This window comes from Medicago sativa, chromosome 1 (genome assembly GCF_051527215.1).
Source record: "Medicago sativa cultivar Bolivia chromosome 1, Bolivia_mono, whole genome shotgun sequence".
Lineage (NCBI taxonomy): Eukaryota > Viridiplantae > Streptophyta > Magnoliopsida > Fabales > Fabaceae > Medicago > Medicago sativa.
In genome coordinates, this window is record NC_140749.1 from 35,824,506 (window position 1) to 35,845,328 (window position 20,823).

The 20,823-nt window shown below is 34.5% G+C and overlaps 1 protein-coding gene and 2 long non-coding RNA genes across 4 annotated transcripts; all 3 read right to left on the reverse strand.

Moving 5' to 3' along the window:
* Positions 1-384: 384 nt before the first annotated feature.
* LOC146954624 (transcription factor ORG2-like) lies at positions 385-1,646 on the reverse strand. 2 transcript variants are annotated; one of them, XM_085717333.1, is made up of 3 exons: positions 1,316-1,646; positions 737-1,096; positions 385-647 (listed from the first exon to the last, which is right to left on the reverse strand). In XM_085717333.1, the coding sequence occupies exons 1-3, from the start codon at positions 1,604-1,606 to the stop codon at positions 558-560; spliced, it is 741 nt and encodes a 246-aa protein (XP_085573459.1). In that variant the 5' UTR covers positions 1,607-1,646; the 3' UTR covers positions 385-557. The 2 variants fall into 2 exon arrangements, with proteins under 2 accessions (XP_085573459.1, XP_085573455.1); XM_085717329.1 differs by having other exon boundaries at positions 737-1,099.
* A 13,920-nt stretch (positions 1,647-15,566) lies between these two features.
* LOC146954625 (uncharacterized) lies at positions 15,567-16,090 on the reverse strand. The gene is made up of 2 exons (XR_015005618.1): positions 15,967-16,090; positions 15,567-15,833 (listed from the first exon to the last, which is right to left on the reverse strand). It is a non-coding gene; the product is annotated as an uncharacterized LOC146954625 (long non-coding RNA).
* Positions 16,091-19,928: 3,838 nt separating this feature from the next.
* Positions 19,929-20,461, reverse strand: LOC146954626 (uncharacterized). Its single transcript, XR_015005649.1, has 2 exons — positions 20,384-20,461; positions 19,929-20,201 (listed from the first exon to the last, which is right to left on the reverse strand). It is a non-coding gene; the product is annotated as an uncharacterized LOC146954626 (long non-coding RNA).
* Between the last annotated feature and the right edge of the window lie 362 nt (positions 20,462-20,823).

Below are 20,823 nucleotides of genomic sequence, written 5' to 3' on the forward strand. Positions count from 1 at the left end.
TTGAGATATATTTAATTGATTAAGTAATTAAGTAATGATGTTATCTTTTTTGGATGTATGTAATTGACTAATTACGGCTTTCTTAAGTATCAATATTACTTATATGGGTTTTGCTGAAAGACACATTTTATGAAGGTGTCTTTTAGCAAGTTATTCTATGAACATTTGCTAAAAGACACCAACTAATTTTTATGAAGGTGTCTTTTAGCAAAGTTATAATTAAAAAGTGAAAATCACACATTGATGTGTGTATTGCTAAAAGACACCTTCATAAGTGGCTTCTAGCAAAACCCTATATATATATATATATATATATATATATATATATATATATATATATATATATATACACACACACATATAACTGCTAAGAAGTATTCACTATACTCATAAGAAATGTGCTATATAATTTGTTGACCATTCCACAAGGAATTAACCTAAAATTACTCCTAAGAAACTTTGCAAAATTACAATCCATGCTTCCAACATTTGCATAATGGTATAGGCAAAATCCCCATGATCAAAGCAATGTAAAAAAAAAATAATGTAATTAAATTTTATTGTATTGAAAACCCTCCTTCCTTTTCCATTATTGATAACAACTTCTCGTTTAAAATATCGGATTCTAATCTTTGTATTTTATCCACCTGCAGAAAACCCAAAAGGAGCTTTTAATTAATTAGTTCCTGAATTTACACATTGTGAAAATAAACAAAGTCTTGTAAAATTAACACACCTGAAAATGCAAATTGTAGAAGACCCTCCCTCCAAAGGTTTGAGATGAAGAAACATTTAGCAACATAAGGCCATCATTTTCTAAACATAGCAAAATCTCAGATAATGGAATCTTGTGGACAGTGTAACATGAAATCTGAATTGCAACTTCACTATCATTTAGCCTACTTGTTGAAACGATAAAACCAGAGTTGTAATTATGTTTCTTCTTTTGAGATTCTTTGCTTATAATAACTTCATTTACTTGTGGAGAAAGTCTCAATAAGATCTCTTCTTTTCTCTCAATTAGTCCTTCCACATGTTTATGTATTTCTGGTATGTATTTTAGGACTCTTGAAATTGTTGCTGGAATACTCAATTTCTTCTGCAACATATATGTATAGATTAATACTAATACAATAGTTCTAAAAAAATATATGCAACCACAATCTAAAGTGATATCGAAAAACGGCATCCCTATTAGGAAATTCCAACCATACTCATGTCAAAACAAAACGTTTTGAAGATTAAAAAAAATATAACGAAATGAACGAAAGCATAGTAGACAATTAGAAACAGAAAGAAGGGATTAATTAAGTACCATTTGATCAGAAATAGGAAGAAGTGAACGGAGTGAAGAATACAAATTATTCATCTTCTTGCGGCGATGACGTTCACTAGCATTATGAACAAGCTTCTTGACCATGCAAAGGTCACTGCTTGTGGATTGTGAGGGATCTGTTGAATTAATTTCTGCCTCTACTTGATCATCAAAATGAAATAATTGATCAATAGTGTCTTTGTAGAATGGATTCTGATGCTGGTTATGGCTTATTGGCTCCTCAAAGGCCCATCCAATTGTTGAAAACATAGGAGGAGATATCGCTAACATAATGTTGATGGAGTTGTTGAAAATAGTTGATTATGAAGTTTTCTATACCACATTAATTATATATATAACCATCACTTCATCCTCTATCCTCTATAAATATAAACATATGCATTCTCTACGTAAGCATCCTATATTTTATTGATGGAAAAATTAAAAGTTAAATATATACACCCTCCGGTCACTAATATAAGCAAAAATCCACTTTTTAGATACATTCATTTAATGATGTATGTGACATATAATAAAGACTACATACATCATTAATTGAATGTATCTAAAAAGTGGATTTTTGCTTATATTAGTGACCGGAGGGTGTATGTCTCTACAAAATATAGTCTTCAATTTTTGTAAATGGTATATTATATTGCACCATTAATTTTTTATCAAAATGAATCTAAAGTTGTCACTTTTCACGCTAGTAACTTATTAATAACACTAGTATTTGGACCCGTGCAATTGACTAATAAATGTGGTAGGACATCATGAAATGAAATAATAGTTGTTGAGCATGAGTTAATGCTTCTAAAAGACCATGACAACAACAACCAAACATTATCTCACTAAGTGGGCTTGACTATATGGTTCGAAATATGTCATATTGTTCTATCATAAATCATATTTAGATCCAACTCATATATATATATATATATATGTATGTATGTATTTCCTTATAGTTTCTGTTATAGTTCTTCTAGGTCTTCCTATAACTCTTGTAATATGACTATCCTCTATTTGATATACTCTTCTTACTATAGAATCTACAGATTTTCTCTCTACATGTCCAAACCACCTAAACCTATTTTGCACAACATTTATACTATAGGTTTTGCCCAATTATTTCTACAATGTTGTCATTTCTAACCTTAACCCATCTAATCTTACCACACATCCAACACAACATTCTCATTTCCGCACACTTACTTTATTCTCGTGTTGGTTCTTAACTGTCAATACTATGTTCCATAAAACATTGTTGTTCTGCAACTATCTGATATTTTTTTCACTTCAACTTAAACGACATGTTCGTATCACAAAAAATCACCTGAGGCTCTTTTCCATTTCAACCATCCACCTTAAATTCAATGATTTACATCTTCTTTTATTTCTCCGTCATTTTGTACTAAAAACCCCAATATTTTTTTGTTGAAAGAATGAACTTAAGATATTTAAACTGTGTAACTTGTATAATATGATCTCCAACTTTCACCTCTAAAGTCAAACTACTTCGCCTTTTCCTAAAATTATATTACATATACTATGTCTTGCTTCTACTCAAACGAAAGTCTTACGCTTCTAAGACTTGGCTCCAAATCTCCAACATCCCATTCAATTCCTCCCTCGGCTCTCCAATTAAGACTACACCATCTACAAAACTGATACATCTTGGTGCTAGCTATTGGATGTGTTTTTTAAGTACATCCAAAACTAATGTAAAAAGAACAGGGATTAGGGTTGACCCTTGGTCCAATATGCTTGTTATGAAAATATATTGATAGGGAGTAGGCTTGACCCTTAGTCCAATCCTTGTTATGAAAAAATCATTGATAATGCTTCCAAAAGACAAATAATAAAACCCACGAAGTAATTTAGACTTCAACAACATTTTTGACTCCAAAAAATTGTCTAACAGACTTAAGAACTTTTATAAATAAAATAACATGAAATCTACACGACAGCCAAATCAATTTTGTTTTTTAACTAATGATGTAAAATAGTCATTAATAATAAAATTGGTTTCAAGTAAAACACCGGTTATTAGAAGATAAGTAATATTTGACCAAAAAATTTGTCACTTAAGACTGGTATGGATGATCACTTAAGACGCTTAAGACAATTAAAGAAGATCACTTAAAACAAAGATACTCGGCCTTAAAGAGACCATTCATGTTACATTTAAGCCTCAAAAGAACCATTCAATTCACTTGGCTCATAGCAACCACCGACGTTAAACTCGATCTTAGAAGAATCAAGTAGGTTACACTCGACCTCAAAGGTACCATTTAGGCCATACTCAGTCTCAGAGGAACCAGCAAGGTTCATTAAGGTTACACTTGGCCTCAGAGGAACAATTCATATCACATTTGATGTTAGAACTAGTCAAAGCCATGAGGAACAAGACAATTCAATGGTTTGCTCATGTTCCATATTTATAGAACTGCTAATTGAAGCATATGTATTCGTTGAGGCATGATCTTTTTTCTTTGAAAAATTCAAAATGGAATATATTAACATCGGCGTATAGAGCTCCTCAGTACAAGATGTACTAAAGAGTCCAACCCGTAAAAGAGTCAGTCACAATGTATAATTACAAAAATAAGGTCAGTCGATACCCAAACAAACTAAAGGGTCCGACCACCATCTCTGAGAACCGTACACAAAGGTGGTTTTATTTGCTTTTAGCCACCACAACGAATGAAATTTAACCTTTTCTAAGATCCGCTCAATTGGTGTTGCAATGTTATTGAACTTTCTATTGTTACGTTCATTCCACACCAGCCAAACACAAAGAATCCAGATTAATTGTAAGAACGATCGGCGGGCCTTTGAATGACCTATATAATGAGTAAATTGGTGAAAATGATCACTAATATTGCGAGGAAATTTTCCTATTATCCTCACTCCCTCCCCATAATTTTTTTAAAAAAATAGATTAAATGAGAAAAATTATACCTGATGGAGCTTTGAAGAAGGAAAGGGAATACACAGGAAGCGAGGTCAGGACAGACTTGAGAAGAACTAAACGGCCCCCAAAGGATAAGAAGCGACTTTGCCACCCCGCCGATCTAGTTTTAATGGTATCTATCACAGGATCCCAGAACGATAACTTTCGAGGATCTCCTCCAATCGGCAAACCAAGATACAGAAACAGAATTTTACCCACTTTGCAGTTTAGGATGGACGCTGCCTCAGTCAACCAAGATTCCCCAATATTGACACCAACCAGTAAACTCTTATGAAAATTCACTTTAAAAGGCCAGACATATCAGCAAACAAAGTCAATACCGCCCTTAAAGTTCGCACATTGACCCAACTCTTTTCACCTAACAATAATGTGTCATCTACGAACTGCAAGTGAGACACCACCGCCGATCTGGATGTTCCAACTCCGTAGGCTGTAAACAAATTATTTTCCACCACCGTATTCATCATAACATTCAGCCGCTCCACCCATCCACATGAAGAGACTGCCATTTTTCTTTAACAAGCTGTTTATAACCCGACATATCTTGCCAACATTTCAACATTCTCAACGGACGGGGACCCCAATTTTCCTCATCCACAGATAACTGTAGCGGACAATGATTAGAAATTCCTCTTAGAAGTGCTATCTGAAAACAATTGGGCCATTGAAGACACCATTCTTCGGATAAAAGAAAACGATCTATCCTGCTCATAGAGGTTCCATCACCTTTGAACCACGTGTACCGACGACCACATTAGGGCAAATCCACCAACCCATTTTCATCAATAAAGAGGTTGAAATGCTGAATATCATACGTGACACGACTTCCCCTATGCGACCATCTTTCCTCCACATTACGAACCGCATTGAAATCCCCGCACACACACCTTCTCCCCGCCCAACAACTGCAATCTGGTTGACAAAGAAACCCACAAATCCTGTTTTGCCCGAGGTTCACAAGGAGCATAAATATTAAACAAATAAAACTCTTCATTAGTCCGAGTGAATCTGCCATGTATATGAAGCACATGATCTTGACTACCAGATGACCAAACCTCCACTTCCTTCGAGTCCCGAACAATTAACAAGCCCCTTGAAGCCCCTACTGATGGTCAGAAAGAAAAGGCATGATTTGAATCTCCCCACAACGAATTACATAAGAATTCATCACACATAGATAATTTTGTTTCTTTTAAACATAATATGAAAGGACTCTTGTCTCCCACCAACTTCCTCACATCCCTCCTCTTCTCTAAACCCCCAACCCCCTCACATTCCATGAAACAATCTTCAAAACACACACCCACCCCGCACACACCCCAACACCACACCACACTCCTAAACTCCCCCATCCTCCTCGACTCCTCCATCCGCCACCGGCATCAACACAGGCCCAAACTCCTCTATTTTTCGACAAGATAACACACTAAATTTATTATGGCAGCTCCCTTTAAAAGAGACTCCTATAGCCGTACCAATACACTGAACATCCGCCGCTTTAGACACCTCGCTTCCATTTAAAGCCACCCAGTTCTTCCAATCGTTATTCACTGAAGCCGAAGAAGAAGTTTCATTTTGAGAACTGTGACTACCGACCTCAAGAGACCTTGTAACGCGCTCTCTTTCACGACGTCGATTCCTGATTTTTTGTTTCAAAACTTTCATAATTTTTGAATTACGAAGCACCTTCATGACCTCTTCTCTATCCTTGCTCGGAAATCTCGCCGCCTTTTTAAGAGTGAGCACCAGATGTCGAAGAACACCTCCCGCCTTTTTTTTGACAACTTTATTCTTACCATTCCTGCCACTATTATTTTTATCCTTCACCACCTTTTTTAATCTCTTGTTTTTAGAAGAAACGAGGCATATATCTCCTTGTTGAACGTTTCGTAACCAATCCACACTCCAAGGACCTGAACAACCCGTTGAACATGATTTGCTTTGTTTTCTTCTTTTTCTAGCCGACCGTACTACTTCTGAGGATACTTTGCCCCTTACGAAAGACGCATCCTCCTTCAACTCTGACACGATCTGTACTGCTTTGCTGTTCCCCATAGCTGAACCATCCATATTCACAATATCCACGGTCAATGCAGGAGCTGCTGTTGTCTGCTTTGTACCCCATGACTTACCGTAATTCCATTTTGATGTATATTGTCGGACATCTCAATGGACTATGTAGTCTTCGCTGGTGCCTTTTCATTCATGTTCATAGCATCACTATGAATGTCGTCTGTTTCCACCAAGTCATGCACAAGTTTGTCCGCCAGTCTTTCAACATTATTATTTATTTCACCATCTTCAGGTAAGTATGCATTCATTTGAGATTCAGAAACAGAGTTGTCATCCTCGTCGTACAGACAAACGTCACCGCCTAAATTGAATCCCCATTCTTCTATAATTTTTATCTCCACCATCAAACCGTCGACTAGAATTTGCTCAGAAATATTTAACACCTCCAAGGACGATGTGGAAATCAGCAAACCGTTCTCTATTCAAAGAGAAATTATATGTTCGTAAATACCTTCCACAGTCAAGAACACACAATTTAAAGAAATTTTCATTCCAGGCATGTAATGGTATTCCATACAATCTGATCCATGCTCCCCTCTGAAATGGTAACACCTCTTTCTTCCAAGACACCATATTCGAAAAAATTAGATCAAAGAATTGTTTTGCTTCATTAATAGTGACAGAAACATCCGCACTCGAGAGTGTATGCACAAAAACTTTGTCAGCCCTAAGAGGTATAATATCAATGTCTTTAAAACCGGCGTCCTCCACCCTACTCTGAATGAGCGGTATGGACGCCCCCTCAATTACAGTGCCAATAAGACCGTGTTTTGCCCACACGACCTATAATTCTGAATGAGTTTTGTGGACGTTGGCTGCTTGTCTGTGTTTGCAATCTTCACCCCCACCTTCTTAATACCGACACCCTCACCTCCCTTCTTCCCCTCTCCTCCCACCCTCACCAAAACTGATCCCACCTTCACTCCTCTGACAACTCCCTCCTTCACACTCCCATCCTTAACCGACCTATCCTCACCTCTGCCCTTCAACCCTTCCTTTATTTTTTTCTCCCTCAATCTTTTGCTTTCTTTTTTCTTCCTCAAAACCCTCCTTTCTTTTTTCTCCCTCAAAACCCATCTCCCTCTCCCTAACCTTCGCTCCTCCGCCCTCACCCACCACCATCTTACCTCCTACACCCTTGCCTTCCCTCACCACTTTCCTATCAAACCTCGCAAGCACAGCACGAACACAATATTAACCGAAACAAACATTATTTAAGGTTTTTAACAACTTGTCAACATCGCTCACTTTTGCATAACGGACAAAACCATAGACTTCTCCATTCCTATTCCTATTGTTTGCAACAAAAACCTCTTCTAAAATACCACAAACTTCGAAACCCTTTCATAGGAAAAAATTCGAAGCCTGAGGAGGGAAATTAGTGATGTAAAAAGTTACAAACCGTTTTAGTGCCGATTCTGGAATCCGTCCGTTTCTGTTGCCTTCATGTTCATTGTCGCACACTGACTTTGTTACCGAAACCATTGCACCTGGTCGTGGTTCCTGCCATGCCTGACTGCACGTTGCATTCCTATTCACAGTATGCCTCTGTAATCGATCATCATCTTCATTGTAAACCATCATCCTCAAAATCGTGATCACCCCATCTCAACGGTCTACCTTCAGAAAAGTCTGATTTTGTATCATAATCCCCGTAGTAGCGATCCTCCCGTGATAAATTCCTAACCCTAAATTGACGACACTTGAAATCCTCTCTAGCCCGAAGTCGCTCTTCATCTTCCTAAAACTTGTCCTGACCATGAAAAACTTGTCACCGCGCTTTCCTCCGTCTCGGTCTCACCTCAGTCTATTGTCCCTCATTCCCACCCCTTTGTGGCACCCAGCTTGGAACCCTATCCCCCCCCCCCAAAGTTCCTCAATCCGGCGAAGCATGCCGGCGCGATGGCCCGTGACGTTGCCGCTGACCATCGCGGTACTCTCGCTCACCCCCTCTCCTCATCGCTCAGTCGTTTGAGAAATCTCATAGGATACATTTAAAATCTCATAGGGATCTAAACTAGTATCACTATGTGGACGAGGCTAGATATTGTAGGCACAATGTTTTGGCTAGTATGACTATTTTTGTCTATAAATATAGCATTTTGTATTTGAATCGAACATATATGCATGGTCAACCAATTGAGTATATTTTCAAGAATTTATTTTTTATGTTTTTAATTTACTTCTACTTATGCAATTCTATTTCAAAATGGGCCAAAGTTCAATCCTTGCCTGGATTCAGGGTACCCTTAAAGTCTCATACTCGGGATCACCATAGCATGGAATTGCCCTAGATATCACTAGATTCATTCCAAATCTAATGATGATTACTCATGATCTGCTTACAAGAGTCTCTTGAGGATAGTTGTCCAGGTCTAAACTTCCCTTATAAATACTAAATCATGACATTGATCCAAGTATGTTCATTTTTTACCCTAGATACCTCTATCGGCCATGATACTTACTGAATTGACCCTTAGAGTGTATGTAGGTAAACCACCCCCTCCAGGGAAGAAGGATACTACTAACGAAGGTTCAACGATCAAAGGCCGTCAACACAATCAACCAATGATCTCGAGGTGCAAAAGGATCAAATTCATTGTTTAGTAACTCACAAAAATCTAACGTCGTACATAACACTCGTTGGAGTAGTTTAGGAAACCACGTCAAAGGGACAAATTTCCTTCCTTGGCGTAATAGTTTAAAGTGCAAAAAAAAATCATTGTTTTGAGTTATTAGTGGATCACTTTACTAACTTTCAAGTTCAACTAGATATTCAAAAAATGTAAAAAAAAAATAAAAAATATGCTATGATTGTTTAACAAACACACAATACACATGTCACACACATGGGAATTTTACTGCCAATATAAACAATATTCTGTGTACACGCGATCACATCATCCTTGTTACGACATCCATGGTTGTTGGATCAAGCACAATTTTGAAAACCGGACCGGCAGGTTGAACCGGTCCGACCGGGAACCAGTCATGCAGTTCGACCAGTGACCCAGTGGTTCAACCAATGACCCAGTACCCTTACCGAGTCGACCACCGGTTTGGTTTTTAAAACTATGGGATCAAGATTGAATGATCCAAAATTCAATACATATTACTTTTTCATAAATAAAAAATGTTCCAGACTGGCCCAAGGCCCCATCCGACTAGGCTCATGACCGACCCGAGTCCACTAGATAGGCGACGCCATACGATAGACATGCGCTAAAACCTACTGGATTACTATACAAGCCAAGAGTCCCTCACCACGAGTTTGGGGGTTGCTCATGTTCGTACGGGCCGAGAACTCCTCACCTCCTCAAGGGTTACTCACGTTTGTACCACCAGGCATAGCTGGCAGGAGAAAAGGTGACAGATAAGACCTACTTGACCACTGTATATACTCAGGCTTAGTACCGAGTCAGGTACAACACTTCTTACCCATATTATAGGCGCATTCTCTCTTGAACCTCTCCGGTGGAGAAGGACCCTCAACCGACAACTCAACGGAGCTAGGCTCACAATGGACAGATCGGAGCTCGGTTCTCACAACTCAACGGACCTCAACCAGTCAACCACTTTCTTAGGTCCAACCAGATCAAAAAAATATTTATGTTAAATTTTTACCTATCCGATCTCAATCTAACGATCACGAATGACTTATGAATGCGTTTATTTGCAGACCGCAAGAAATCATGGTCGAATTTAGGAAGAGATGTCATAAGCCAGGGAGAATAGAAAATGATAAACCTCAAACGTTCTGCACGAGCCGCTGCATGGCATGCACGAGCTCTTACTGCAGTGGTATCTAATCTCCACGTTCCAATTAATTAAGGCTAGTTGATGGAATCGTCAAGAATATACGATTCAATATGCGTGACGTACAGGAGCATATGTGTTGTATCGTAATAAAAATATTCAAATTATTGGTAATAAAGAAATACGATTTTTCCTTTAATAATTTAAGTTCAATTTAGTAATTGTAAGACATTGAGCTTTCAACGAATGATGACTTGTGCTAATCAGCATCCAAATTTTAGATAATAAAATTATGTTCAGAACTATAATTTAAAGCAATTGTTGATTGTGAAAAGAACTTCGTTAGTTATCATTCATCTCAATTTATGTATAAAGTCAATAAATGATTAGTTGCAACAGAAATTCAAATTAATAAACCAAGTTGTTTGGGTTCCAGTGGCAAGGAGCTTCTTCCAAGGACGTATCCGAGGAATATCGGGTTCGATTCCCAGAGGGAACAACGCTTGACCAGTGCGCATGCCTCTAAGCATGAGCCGAATTAGTCGTCTACCTTTGTGGGTCGGAAACCGGTGCGAAAGCCAAAAAAAAAAAAACAAAATTCAAATTAATAGACTAAGTATAAAGAATCATTACAAACGTAGAATGTTGACATAGTAACACATCAAGGTAAAGTGTGATGTTTTGTACTCTCAACTTGAAAAGAAGAAAAGAGAAAGATCACAACAAGAAACAAGTGTTTTAGAATCAGAAAAGAGTCAACACTACGATTAGAAAATTGGACGCTAAAAATCTTCAAAGTCACAAGCGTCCTAGAATCAGAAAAGAGTCAACACTACGATTAGAAAATTGGACGCTAAAAATCTTCAAAGTCACAAGCGTCCATCCGACGCTACTTAGTACTAGTTAAGTTGAACATTTGTTCCAAGACGCTGACACAAAATTAGCGCCAATTACTTTTTGATGTTCATGTATGTTAAACTTGAGAAATCAAGTTCCATGTAAGTTAATTTGGTCTCACTACTAGTTTTATAAACAATTAGCCAAATGATTACTATGTATAAAAAAATATAGGTTTAAATGTGTAATTGGTCCTTGCACTTTCAGCAGATTTTGACATTGATCCCTGCACTTTTTTTTGTTTGGCATTGGTCCCTGCACTTTGTAAAAATATTGTCATTGGTCCCTGCACTTTTTTTTGTTTGACATTGGTCCCTGCACTTTGTAAAAATATTGGTATTGGTCCCTGCACTTTGTAAAAATTTTGGTATTGATCCCAATCATTTCATGCCACGTGGCACCAATACCAATATTTGTCCAAAGTGCAGGGACCAATACCAATATTTTTACAAAGTGCAGGGACCAATGCCAAACAAAAAAAAGTGCAGGGACCAATGCCAATATTTTTACAAAGTGCAGGGACCAATGCCAAACAAAAAAAAGTGCAGGGACCAATGCCAAAATCTGTTGAAAGTGCAGGGACCAATTACACATTTAAACCTAAAATATATTAGCATATTATAGAGTTAGTTACTGAAAACTATAAGTTATTTGGCACAAGCTAAGAGTTAATTAGATTCTCATAATTTATGAATAGAAGCTATATATATAACTAACTTATTGATCAATCAATTTACAGAACTCTGTCATGTTCAATTTTCTTCTCTTTCTCTCTAATTCTTTGCAACTTCTTCATCTTTAATCATCATGATGATGAAGTTCATGATGGTATGAAGTTTACAAAAATAGCTATGTCTTCTTCATCTTCATCTTTTGTCTATCTTACGGACCTTGCTTTTTTATTTGTGAATCACAAAACATTCAGGTTATTTCATATAGATTTTATTTTCTAATTCCTCATTAAAAAAGCAGTTTTCTTATCTAGTTGATGTACTATGAAGTTATGAATAGCAATTAAGAAAATTAATTTAACTCTAGTGGACCGGTGAATAAGTGTAAAAAAATCTATATTTTCTCTTTGTTTAAAACTTTTGACTACAAGGTGATCCTTGATTTATCAACTGTTTCATTAGGTTTTAGTTTCTTTTTCAAAATTAATTTACAACCTATTAGTTTACAAACAGAAGGCAAGTCAACTAAGTGCCTCGTTTTGTTAGACTGTGGAGAATCCATTTCATTGTTTATAGTTTCTTGCCATAAGTCAACATCCAAAGAAGACAAATTAAGCTTCTTTAAGGCTAGATGGATCACCCTGTAATGTACATGCCACATAATCGGGTTCATACTCTTTCACAATTCTCACTCTCTTACGTCTTCGAGGTTCTATAACTTCTCTTTCGGTGTTTTAATCACAACTTTGTATTAGTAGAATGAGATATTGTGTAGTGCTCTCACTAGCGCCCCCATTAGTGCCCCTACTATTTCTTGATTTAAATGGGAATTTATTTTCATATAAATCGACATCATTTGATTCTAAGATTACTCTAGCATTTAGGTCATAAAACATATATGTTTTGTTATTTATAGCATACCCGATGAATGCACATTCATAGGATTTACTAGCGAGATTAATTCTCTTGGGGTCTGGAATCCTAACATAGGTCAGGCAGCCCCAAGTTCGAAAATAAGATAAGTTGGGTTTCCTTTCTTTCAAAATTTCTTTTGGAGAAATTTTTCTCCTAGTCTTGGGTATTAAATCTATAAAACCTAGCACATAGTAAACAATCAATAAAATTTCCCCATACCAATGAGGCACTACATCAGAATTATGCATGATAGCAACTACTAAATCGGTAAAGGTTCTATTTTTTTCTTTCAACCCAACAAATAAGTTTTATTTCAGAAGACTATGGAGCCGTTGTTTCATGAATGATTTTGTGCTCTTTATAATACTCATTTAACGTGTGTGATTCATATTTAGTGTCTCTGCCACTACAAAAACACTTGATTCTTTTATTGAATTGATTTTCAATTTCTATTGTAAATAATTTGAACGTATCAAGCATATCACTTTTATTTTTCATGAGATATACATAAGTATAGTCAGAGCAGTCATCAATAAAAGTTATAACATATCTTTTTCTGTTTCTAGTCAAGTTAACATCTACAGTAGAAACTCTATAAATTAATAATGTCAGGACCAGAGAAATTTATTAATTTAGAGAGTTATTAATTTATCGATAAATTAATAATTATTAATTTAAAGAGTTTTTAAGTAATTATACTGTACATACCAAACAAAAAGGCAAATTAGTCTATGCCTCTTAGAATTATGTTGCAGCGAACCTTGGGACTCAATGTAAATTAGTAACTATTGTGTTCATATGTATTGGAAATCAATAATGACTTTTGAACTTTAAAGGAAAACGGACAACTATTGAATCATATTTCAATAGAGTGTAATATATTTTTTTTCAGTTTCTATGAATTATTAATTTATGATTTTCTTGGGACCGAAAATTATAAAGGGATCTCCTGAAAAATTATTATCTTATTATTTTATCGAGTTTTTCAATTTTTTACATTGGCCCAAGTCGGGACCGGACAAATTTATTATTTTAGAGAGTTTATTAATTTACCGAATACTAATTTAAAGAGTTTCTACTGTAATTCGCATAATGCAAAGTGTATTAAATCAAATAGTTTGGTTTCTCATGTTATTGATTTATGCGAATCTTTGGTTATCTTAGCTTGACCACAAAATTGACATTTTTCAAAATCAATTAAAGACGTTTTCGGAATGAGTTGCTCATGTTTTGAATAATTCTTTTATTTATGTGACATTGTTTAGCATCAAATGTTAAAATGACACAACCTATAATAACAAGGAGAGATTTTATTCATATCAATGTTTGATTTAAACATGCCATCAGTGGCGTACCCTTTCCAAACAAAGATACCATTTTTAGTAATGGTATACAAATCAACCCCTGAAGATTGACTAAATCCTGCCTTAATTAATAGAAAAAACAGAAACAATATTTTTTCTAATTTTAGGAGTATGCATCACATCCGTTAGTATCAAACTTTTTCCAGAGTTGAACTTCAACTCCACGTCTCGAATTCTAGCAACATTGGTGGTGTGTGAGTCTCCCAAAAGAAATTTTTAATCTTCAATAGCGGTGTATGTCTTTAACATAGCACGGTCAAAGCAGACATGACAAGTGGGGCTAATGTCCATCCACAATCTATCTGATTCGCCAACTAGTTTGACTTCAATAATCATAGCCATGAACGGATCTTTAGTTCTTAGGTGAGCCTAAGCAATTTTGTTTGACCTATTCCTACACTTGCGTGTCATATAGCCCTATAAACTACAATTGTAACAGTTGAATTGCGTAACAAAGTCATTCTTCTGTGGTTGCTGATTTTGGGCCTTTTATGGGTTCTTATTCTTATTCTGATTGAAATTCTTATTCACAAGGCAGTTCTGATTCTTAAATTGTTTTTCGCTAGGATTTAAAACAACACTTGCAAAATTATTTTTGGTGTTGTTATTCGAGACAACAAGCACCTTATCTTTTAAATCTCGTTTTCTTGATTCTTCTTCAATTCAAATGCGGGTAATCATACATTCAAGCGAGAATTCTTAGTCTTATACCTAAGAAGATTCTTGAAGTCACTCCAAGCATTATGCAGTATGTCAATTATAAAAACAATTTGAAATTGTTGATCTAACTTCTTACCTTCAGACACGGTTTTGTGAGCTATCTTTTGAAGTTCATGAGATAGCGCCTCAATAGATTTATCGTCAATCATCTGGTACTTCAGGCAGAGACTTACAAAATACTTTTTGACTCCAACTTTCATGGTATCATACTTTTTCTCCAAAGTTTCCCAAACCTATTTCGCAGTATCACACAGTATGTATAGTAATTATATAGATTGTTTGCGAATCCATTCAAAATATAGTTTTTGTAGACATAATCATTCAATTTTCAGAGGGATATTCCAATAGCATAACTCTGCTTTCTTTTTTCAGCTTGTTTATCCCTTTCAGCTTGATTTTTCTTCTCAATAGGATCAAACATATCTGAATCTATTGTTGATTTACCTTTATTATTCAACCCAGATGGAATCGAAATCACATGCATCACGGGTATGTCCTCCTTCAAGATGATTTAGAAACTTTTTTCGTAGTTAAGAAAAATAGCATCTTTTATTGCTAAAGTTTGAAGCGACTTACTTGAAACAAAAACGGCATTTAGAAGTCAACAATTCATATTAGGTACACCCTTTTTATATACGTTATCTTCGTTCATTTGAAGAAACATTTAATTTTTTTGACAAAAAAAAAAAGAAGAAATATTTAATGTTTCACTATATTCCTACTCTTTAATTTACATCACTACTACATTTCAATTTCTTTATTATTAGAATCGACCAATATTAATCTTTAACTTTAAATAATTATTTGGAATTGATGAAAAAACACTTCAAAATTTATATCAAAACAATAAGAAAAAGCGACATATGATGGATAAATTCAAATTCTTGATAATATATCATGTTTTTATTTAGTTGCAATGAAGCTTAATTATTTTTGAACAACATTTTATTTCATATAGAAGAAAAGCTCAAATATTAAAGCTAATCATTAATTAAGTACACAACAACAATCATGTTGCTTCGGTGGAGAGCATTCCCCTCTCGTATAGCCTCTGTGTTTGCAATCATCATTACAAGTACGGGACCCATATTTACAGTCACCGATGCAACGGATAACTACCACATTTCTACATTCACTGTTGCATATTCCTAATTAGAAGAACATTATTAGTGCAATTTATATATAATATATAAAAGGAACATTATTAGTGTACAAAATAAGAATAATATTAGTGTGCATGGAGAAAAAAAATTCAAACTAATATGTTAATTGTTCACATACCTCCTGCAAATACAAGAAGAGCTATCAAGGCTGCAATGAAAAACTTTTGATTTTGAGCCATTTCTTGGTAGCTTCTTGGCATACTAATGAACAAGTTCACCCTGTTTGTTTGAATATATATGTGGTATATTAACAATAATATATAGAGGTGTGATATATTAACAACCAAAAATGGTTGTGGTATGCACACCGTATATGTTTTATGAAAATATTAGGATTCTGTCAAAGATATAAAGATATTTGCGTCACTTTGCAATCTCATTAACAACAACAATTGTAATGTTGTCCTGCCTAAAAAATAAATATAATTGTAATGTTGTCCTTCCTCAAAAATAAATAATAGTAATTTTGTATTTTGTATTGAATGCTACTTCAATTTTATATATATATATATATATATATATATATATATATATATATATATATATATATATATATCTGTGTGTGTGTGTGTGTGTGTGTGTGTGTGTGTGTGAGGAATACTAGCAACACACATTTTAATACACATTATTCAACACACTCTCTTTGATTGGTTAAAATTCACATGGGTCCTACCAAATCATGTGGGTCTCATATAAATTTGGTGGGTCCCATGTAAATTTAATCAATCAAAGAGATTGTGTTGAAAAATATGTGTTAAAATGTATGTATGTATGTATGTATGTATGTGTTATATGTATGTATGAATGTATGTATGAAAGTTGTCACATAAAAAAGAACAAGAAAGTTTATAACCAAAATGCATAGAAAGTAACATGTGGCTAAAAAAGACTTAGGTTTTATCCCCTATAAATAAAACTTAAGAAAATACATCGCTACTAACAATAGATTTCCATCCTTCTAACTTTCTTTTAAATTGTGATAATTATTTGTTTTTGAGGGTATAAACATCATTTTCTCTAATGTCTGACCAACATGGCATGCCATTATACGATAATGATATATATTTTAATTTTCTTATAACTATATATTCTTATAAAATGTATAGAGCTCTGTTTTCTGTATAATATTTTCAATAAGATATCTTTGTATACACATTGTTCCTGTTTGAACAAGGGTTAATGTAACACTCTAAAATTGGATTCAAATTGTTGTTACTTAACTGTGTTTATTTTTTAGAAAAATAAGGAATTTTTTTTAAAGGAACACTTTACCACATAGTCAATAAGAGTTGTGTTTCTCCTCCTCCTCCTTCATCTTCTTCTTCTTCACCTTATTTTTTTTTTCTTCTTCTTCTTCTTCCTCTTCCACTTTGACTTTTTCATCTTCCTCGTCTGCTTCTTCATTGTTTTGAGATAATTATACTTCTTCAATGTTTTGGACATAACTTTAGCTATAAAAGTCAGGTTGACGAATTCTTGGTGACATTTGAAATCTAACATAAACTAATACAAATTCATAGAAATATGTATAAGTTGATTCGAGTTCTAAAGATGCATAAAATACATTTGAAGTTTCTCAATTTTACACCCTATAATATTTCTCCAAAAACTCATGTTAATTGGTTACAAAAGAAAATATGTGGTTTGTTTCAGATCTGAATTCAAATTTGTGTAGCAACTTTCCTATCAAATTGTGTGTGTTTATTAGTAAAATATAGGCTCTGTTTAAAAAAAAATAAGTGATCCAATAATTAATATAATAAAGCAAGGAATGGAAATTTTATCATAGTCACACCAAATTGAGGAGTTTCCTCTTATATCTGCTTTGATGTACGTTGTTTGGTAATAAAAGCAACAAACACATCGTGTTGATATACCTGCAGATGATGAAGGAGCTTGGTTCGATAAATCAGTACTCGCGGGGAGGGATGCCATTGGCATACCTTTACCATTGTCTATGTGAGGCCGATAAACCTAACAAAAAATCGATTGGGGGAAGCTTAACACTCTTAAAGATAATGATTTTAATTTCATATACTTGTGTATCTGAATAAAATGGATATATTTTAATTTTAATTTCTTACGCTTAACCACTTTCTATCTTACGTTTGTTTATCTGAATAAAATGTGTTTATTTTAATTTTAATTTCTTAAGTTTAACCACTTTTTATCATATGCTTGGTAATAACTTATAAATGTGGTTGGTTTGTACATGGATGGGTTTTTGCACATTTTCCAGGAGTTTACCCAACTGATGATAATGAAGAATATATTCCAAACTATCCTTGCGCTACTAGATGGATTCCACACAGGGGTAATGGAGCTATGAAGCTCTACCGTTTGACGCTTGATCATTTGGAGATGGATGACGTATGTTGGATGCAGTACGAAGAGCACAAGGAGATCCATGTATTTAGGAGATATGTTGTTATTATGGATGGTTGATGTTTGGTTGTGGAAAGTTGTTCCATCACTTGACTGAGCGGGTTAAAAGGCAATATGGGTACGTTCAGGAAATGCTCATACCTTCGCACATGTTTGTCTGCTATGCGTGATACCCAGGTTGTGCAGGCTTTTCTCAATTATCAAGTTCACACCATTCATCAAGATTAGTGGGGTCAGCTCGTGGATGTACAATGGCACTACAAAGACGGATATATGATCTGTTACGGGTTGGTGTCTCACCCAAAGATTTTCCACCTATTGAGGGATCTCCTCCAAGGCCACCAAATGAGGAGATCATTGTACAAAAGTAGCAGGAGAGAGAATCGACTGATACCATTGAGTTAGTTAGTGGTGATGTCAACCGAGCTGATGAATATTTGGCTCAGGAGGGGTTGAGCAATGCAAAGTTATATTAGGCTTTGCGTGATGTTAGGGGGAGGTTGGCACTGATATTGACTAGGAGGCATAGGAGGCCGAAGAGGCAGCAGTAAGAGCAGGAGCTAGAGGAGGAGTAATGTCATATTTAGGACTTGTTAGGCTTTGTTCGTTTTAGGACTTGCTAGTTTCATTTTCAAGCTTTGTTCATATTTTGATGACATTTGTTCGTATTTGGTTGATATTTTGTATTTTAACTGATGTTGGTACATTTCTATAAGATGCATGGTGATGGGAGCAAAGGTATTTGAACAATGGTTCGAACATCTTCTCTTTCATCACCACTCCTCCTAAAAACTAAACATAAAACAACCAAACTAAACACTTCCTACAGCTTAAATTTATTTTTTGTTTCGAATCGAACGTGGAGGCGTAGATAGTTTAAAAGATGGATGGTGATGGGAGAGAATGTGTTCAAACATACAATGGTAGGAACACGTTCTCTCTTATCGCCACTCCTCTTAAAAACTAAAAAAGAAGGCATAGAATATGTGCCAAATCTGGATGATTTTTTGTTGTTTTTAGCCTTTTCCCTATTATCACATTTCCTTAAATCATTTTCATTTTTGTTTGATCGTTTGATTTTGTAGCATACTCAGATAAAATGTGGTGTTCTGGAGAAACAAGATCACAACAGCATCTAACTGCCGCTGAAATTGAACCGACAGTAGCTAACTACCAATGAAAAGAAGGCAGCGGTAGCTAACTTTCGATGGGGGTTAAAGTTGACATTTTATAGTGTTTCTTTGCGTTCTTTAAAGTGGGAGCCACAATTTTCTACTACATTTAAACTTCTTTATGATTAGAATCGTCCAATATTTTTTCTCAAAAAAAATAAAAAGAATCGTCCAATATTTGCTCAAAAAAAAATTATCGTCCAATATTAATCATTTACTTCAAATTATTATTTAGATTTGATAATAAAAAAACACTTCAAAAAATTATACGGAAACAATTCATATTAGACACATCCTTTTTATATATATATTATCTTCCTTCTTTAGAAGAAAGATTTCATGTTTCACTATATTTCTATTTCTTTCTTTTTTTTACAGCAGTACTACATTTGATTTTCTTTATTATAGAATCGACTAATATTAATCTTTAACTTTAAATAATTATTTGGAATTGATGAAAAAACACTTCAAAAAATTACATGGAAACAATAAGGAAAAGCGATATATGATGAATATATTCAAATTCTTGATAATATATCATGTTTTTATTTAGTTGCAATGAAGCTTAATTATGTTTGAACAACGTTTTATTTCATATAGAAGAAGAATAGCTCAAATATTAAAGCTAATCATTAATTAAGTACACAACAACAATCATGATACTTCGGCGGTGGACCGCATTCCCCTCTCGTATAGCCATTGTGTTTGCAATGATCATTACAAGAACTAGACCCATATGAACATTCACCGATGCAATGGAGAACTACCACATTTCTACATTCACTGTTGCGTATTCCTAATTAGAAGAACATTATTAGTGCATTTATAATATATATATATATATGTATATATATATATATATATATATAAATATATAGACACATATATAAAAGAAATATTATTAGTGTACATAATATGAACAATATTAGTGTGCATAGAGAAAAAACTTTCAGACTAATATGTTAATTGTCCACATACCTCCTGCATATACAAGAAGAACAATCAAGACTGCAATGAAAAACTTTTGTTTTTGAGCCATTTCGTTGTATCTTCTTGGCATGCCAATGAACAAGTTCACCCTGTTTGTGTGAATATATATATTTGTCTATGCACAAAATAAATTTTGTCAAAAGCATGATAATTAATAATAATAAAGTTTTTCAAAATGTAAGAGATTAACAATTATAAAAATAAGGATTCTGTCAAAGATATAAAGATATTTGCGTCTTTTTGCAATCTCATGTCATCTCATCTCATAAACAACAATTGTAATGTTGTCTTGCCTCAAAAATAAATAATAGTTATTTTTTATTTTGTATATATATATATATATATATATATATATATATGTGTGTGTGTGTGTGTGTGTGAAAGTTGTCACATAAAAAAGAACTAGAAAGTTTATAACCAAAATGCAT

Coding starts and splice junctions, on each gene's coding strand:
- LOC146954624 (XM_085717329.1), bottom strand. CDS start 1,606: ATGTTAGCGATATCTCCTCCTATGTTTTCAACAATTGGATGGGCCTTT. Junction 1,100..1,315: donor TTCCTATTTCTGATCAAATG/GTACTTAATTAA, acceptor TATATGTTGCAG/AAGAAATTGAGTATTCCAGC. Junction 648..736: donor TCTACAATTTGCATTTTCAG/GTGTGTTAATTT, acceptor GGTTTTCTGCAG/GTGGATAAAATACAAAGATT.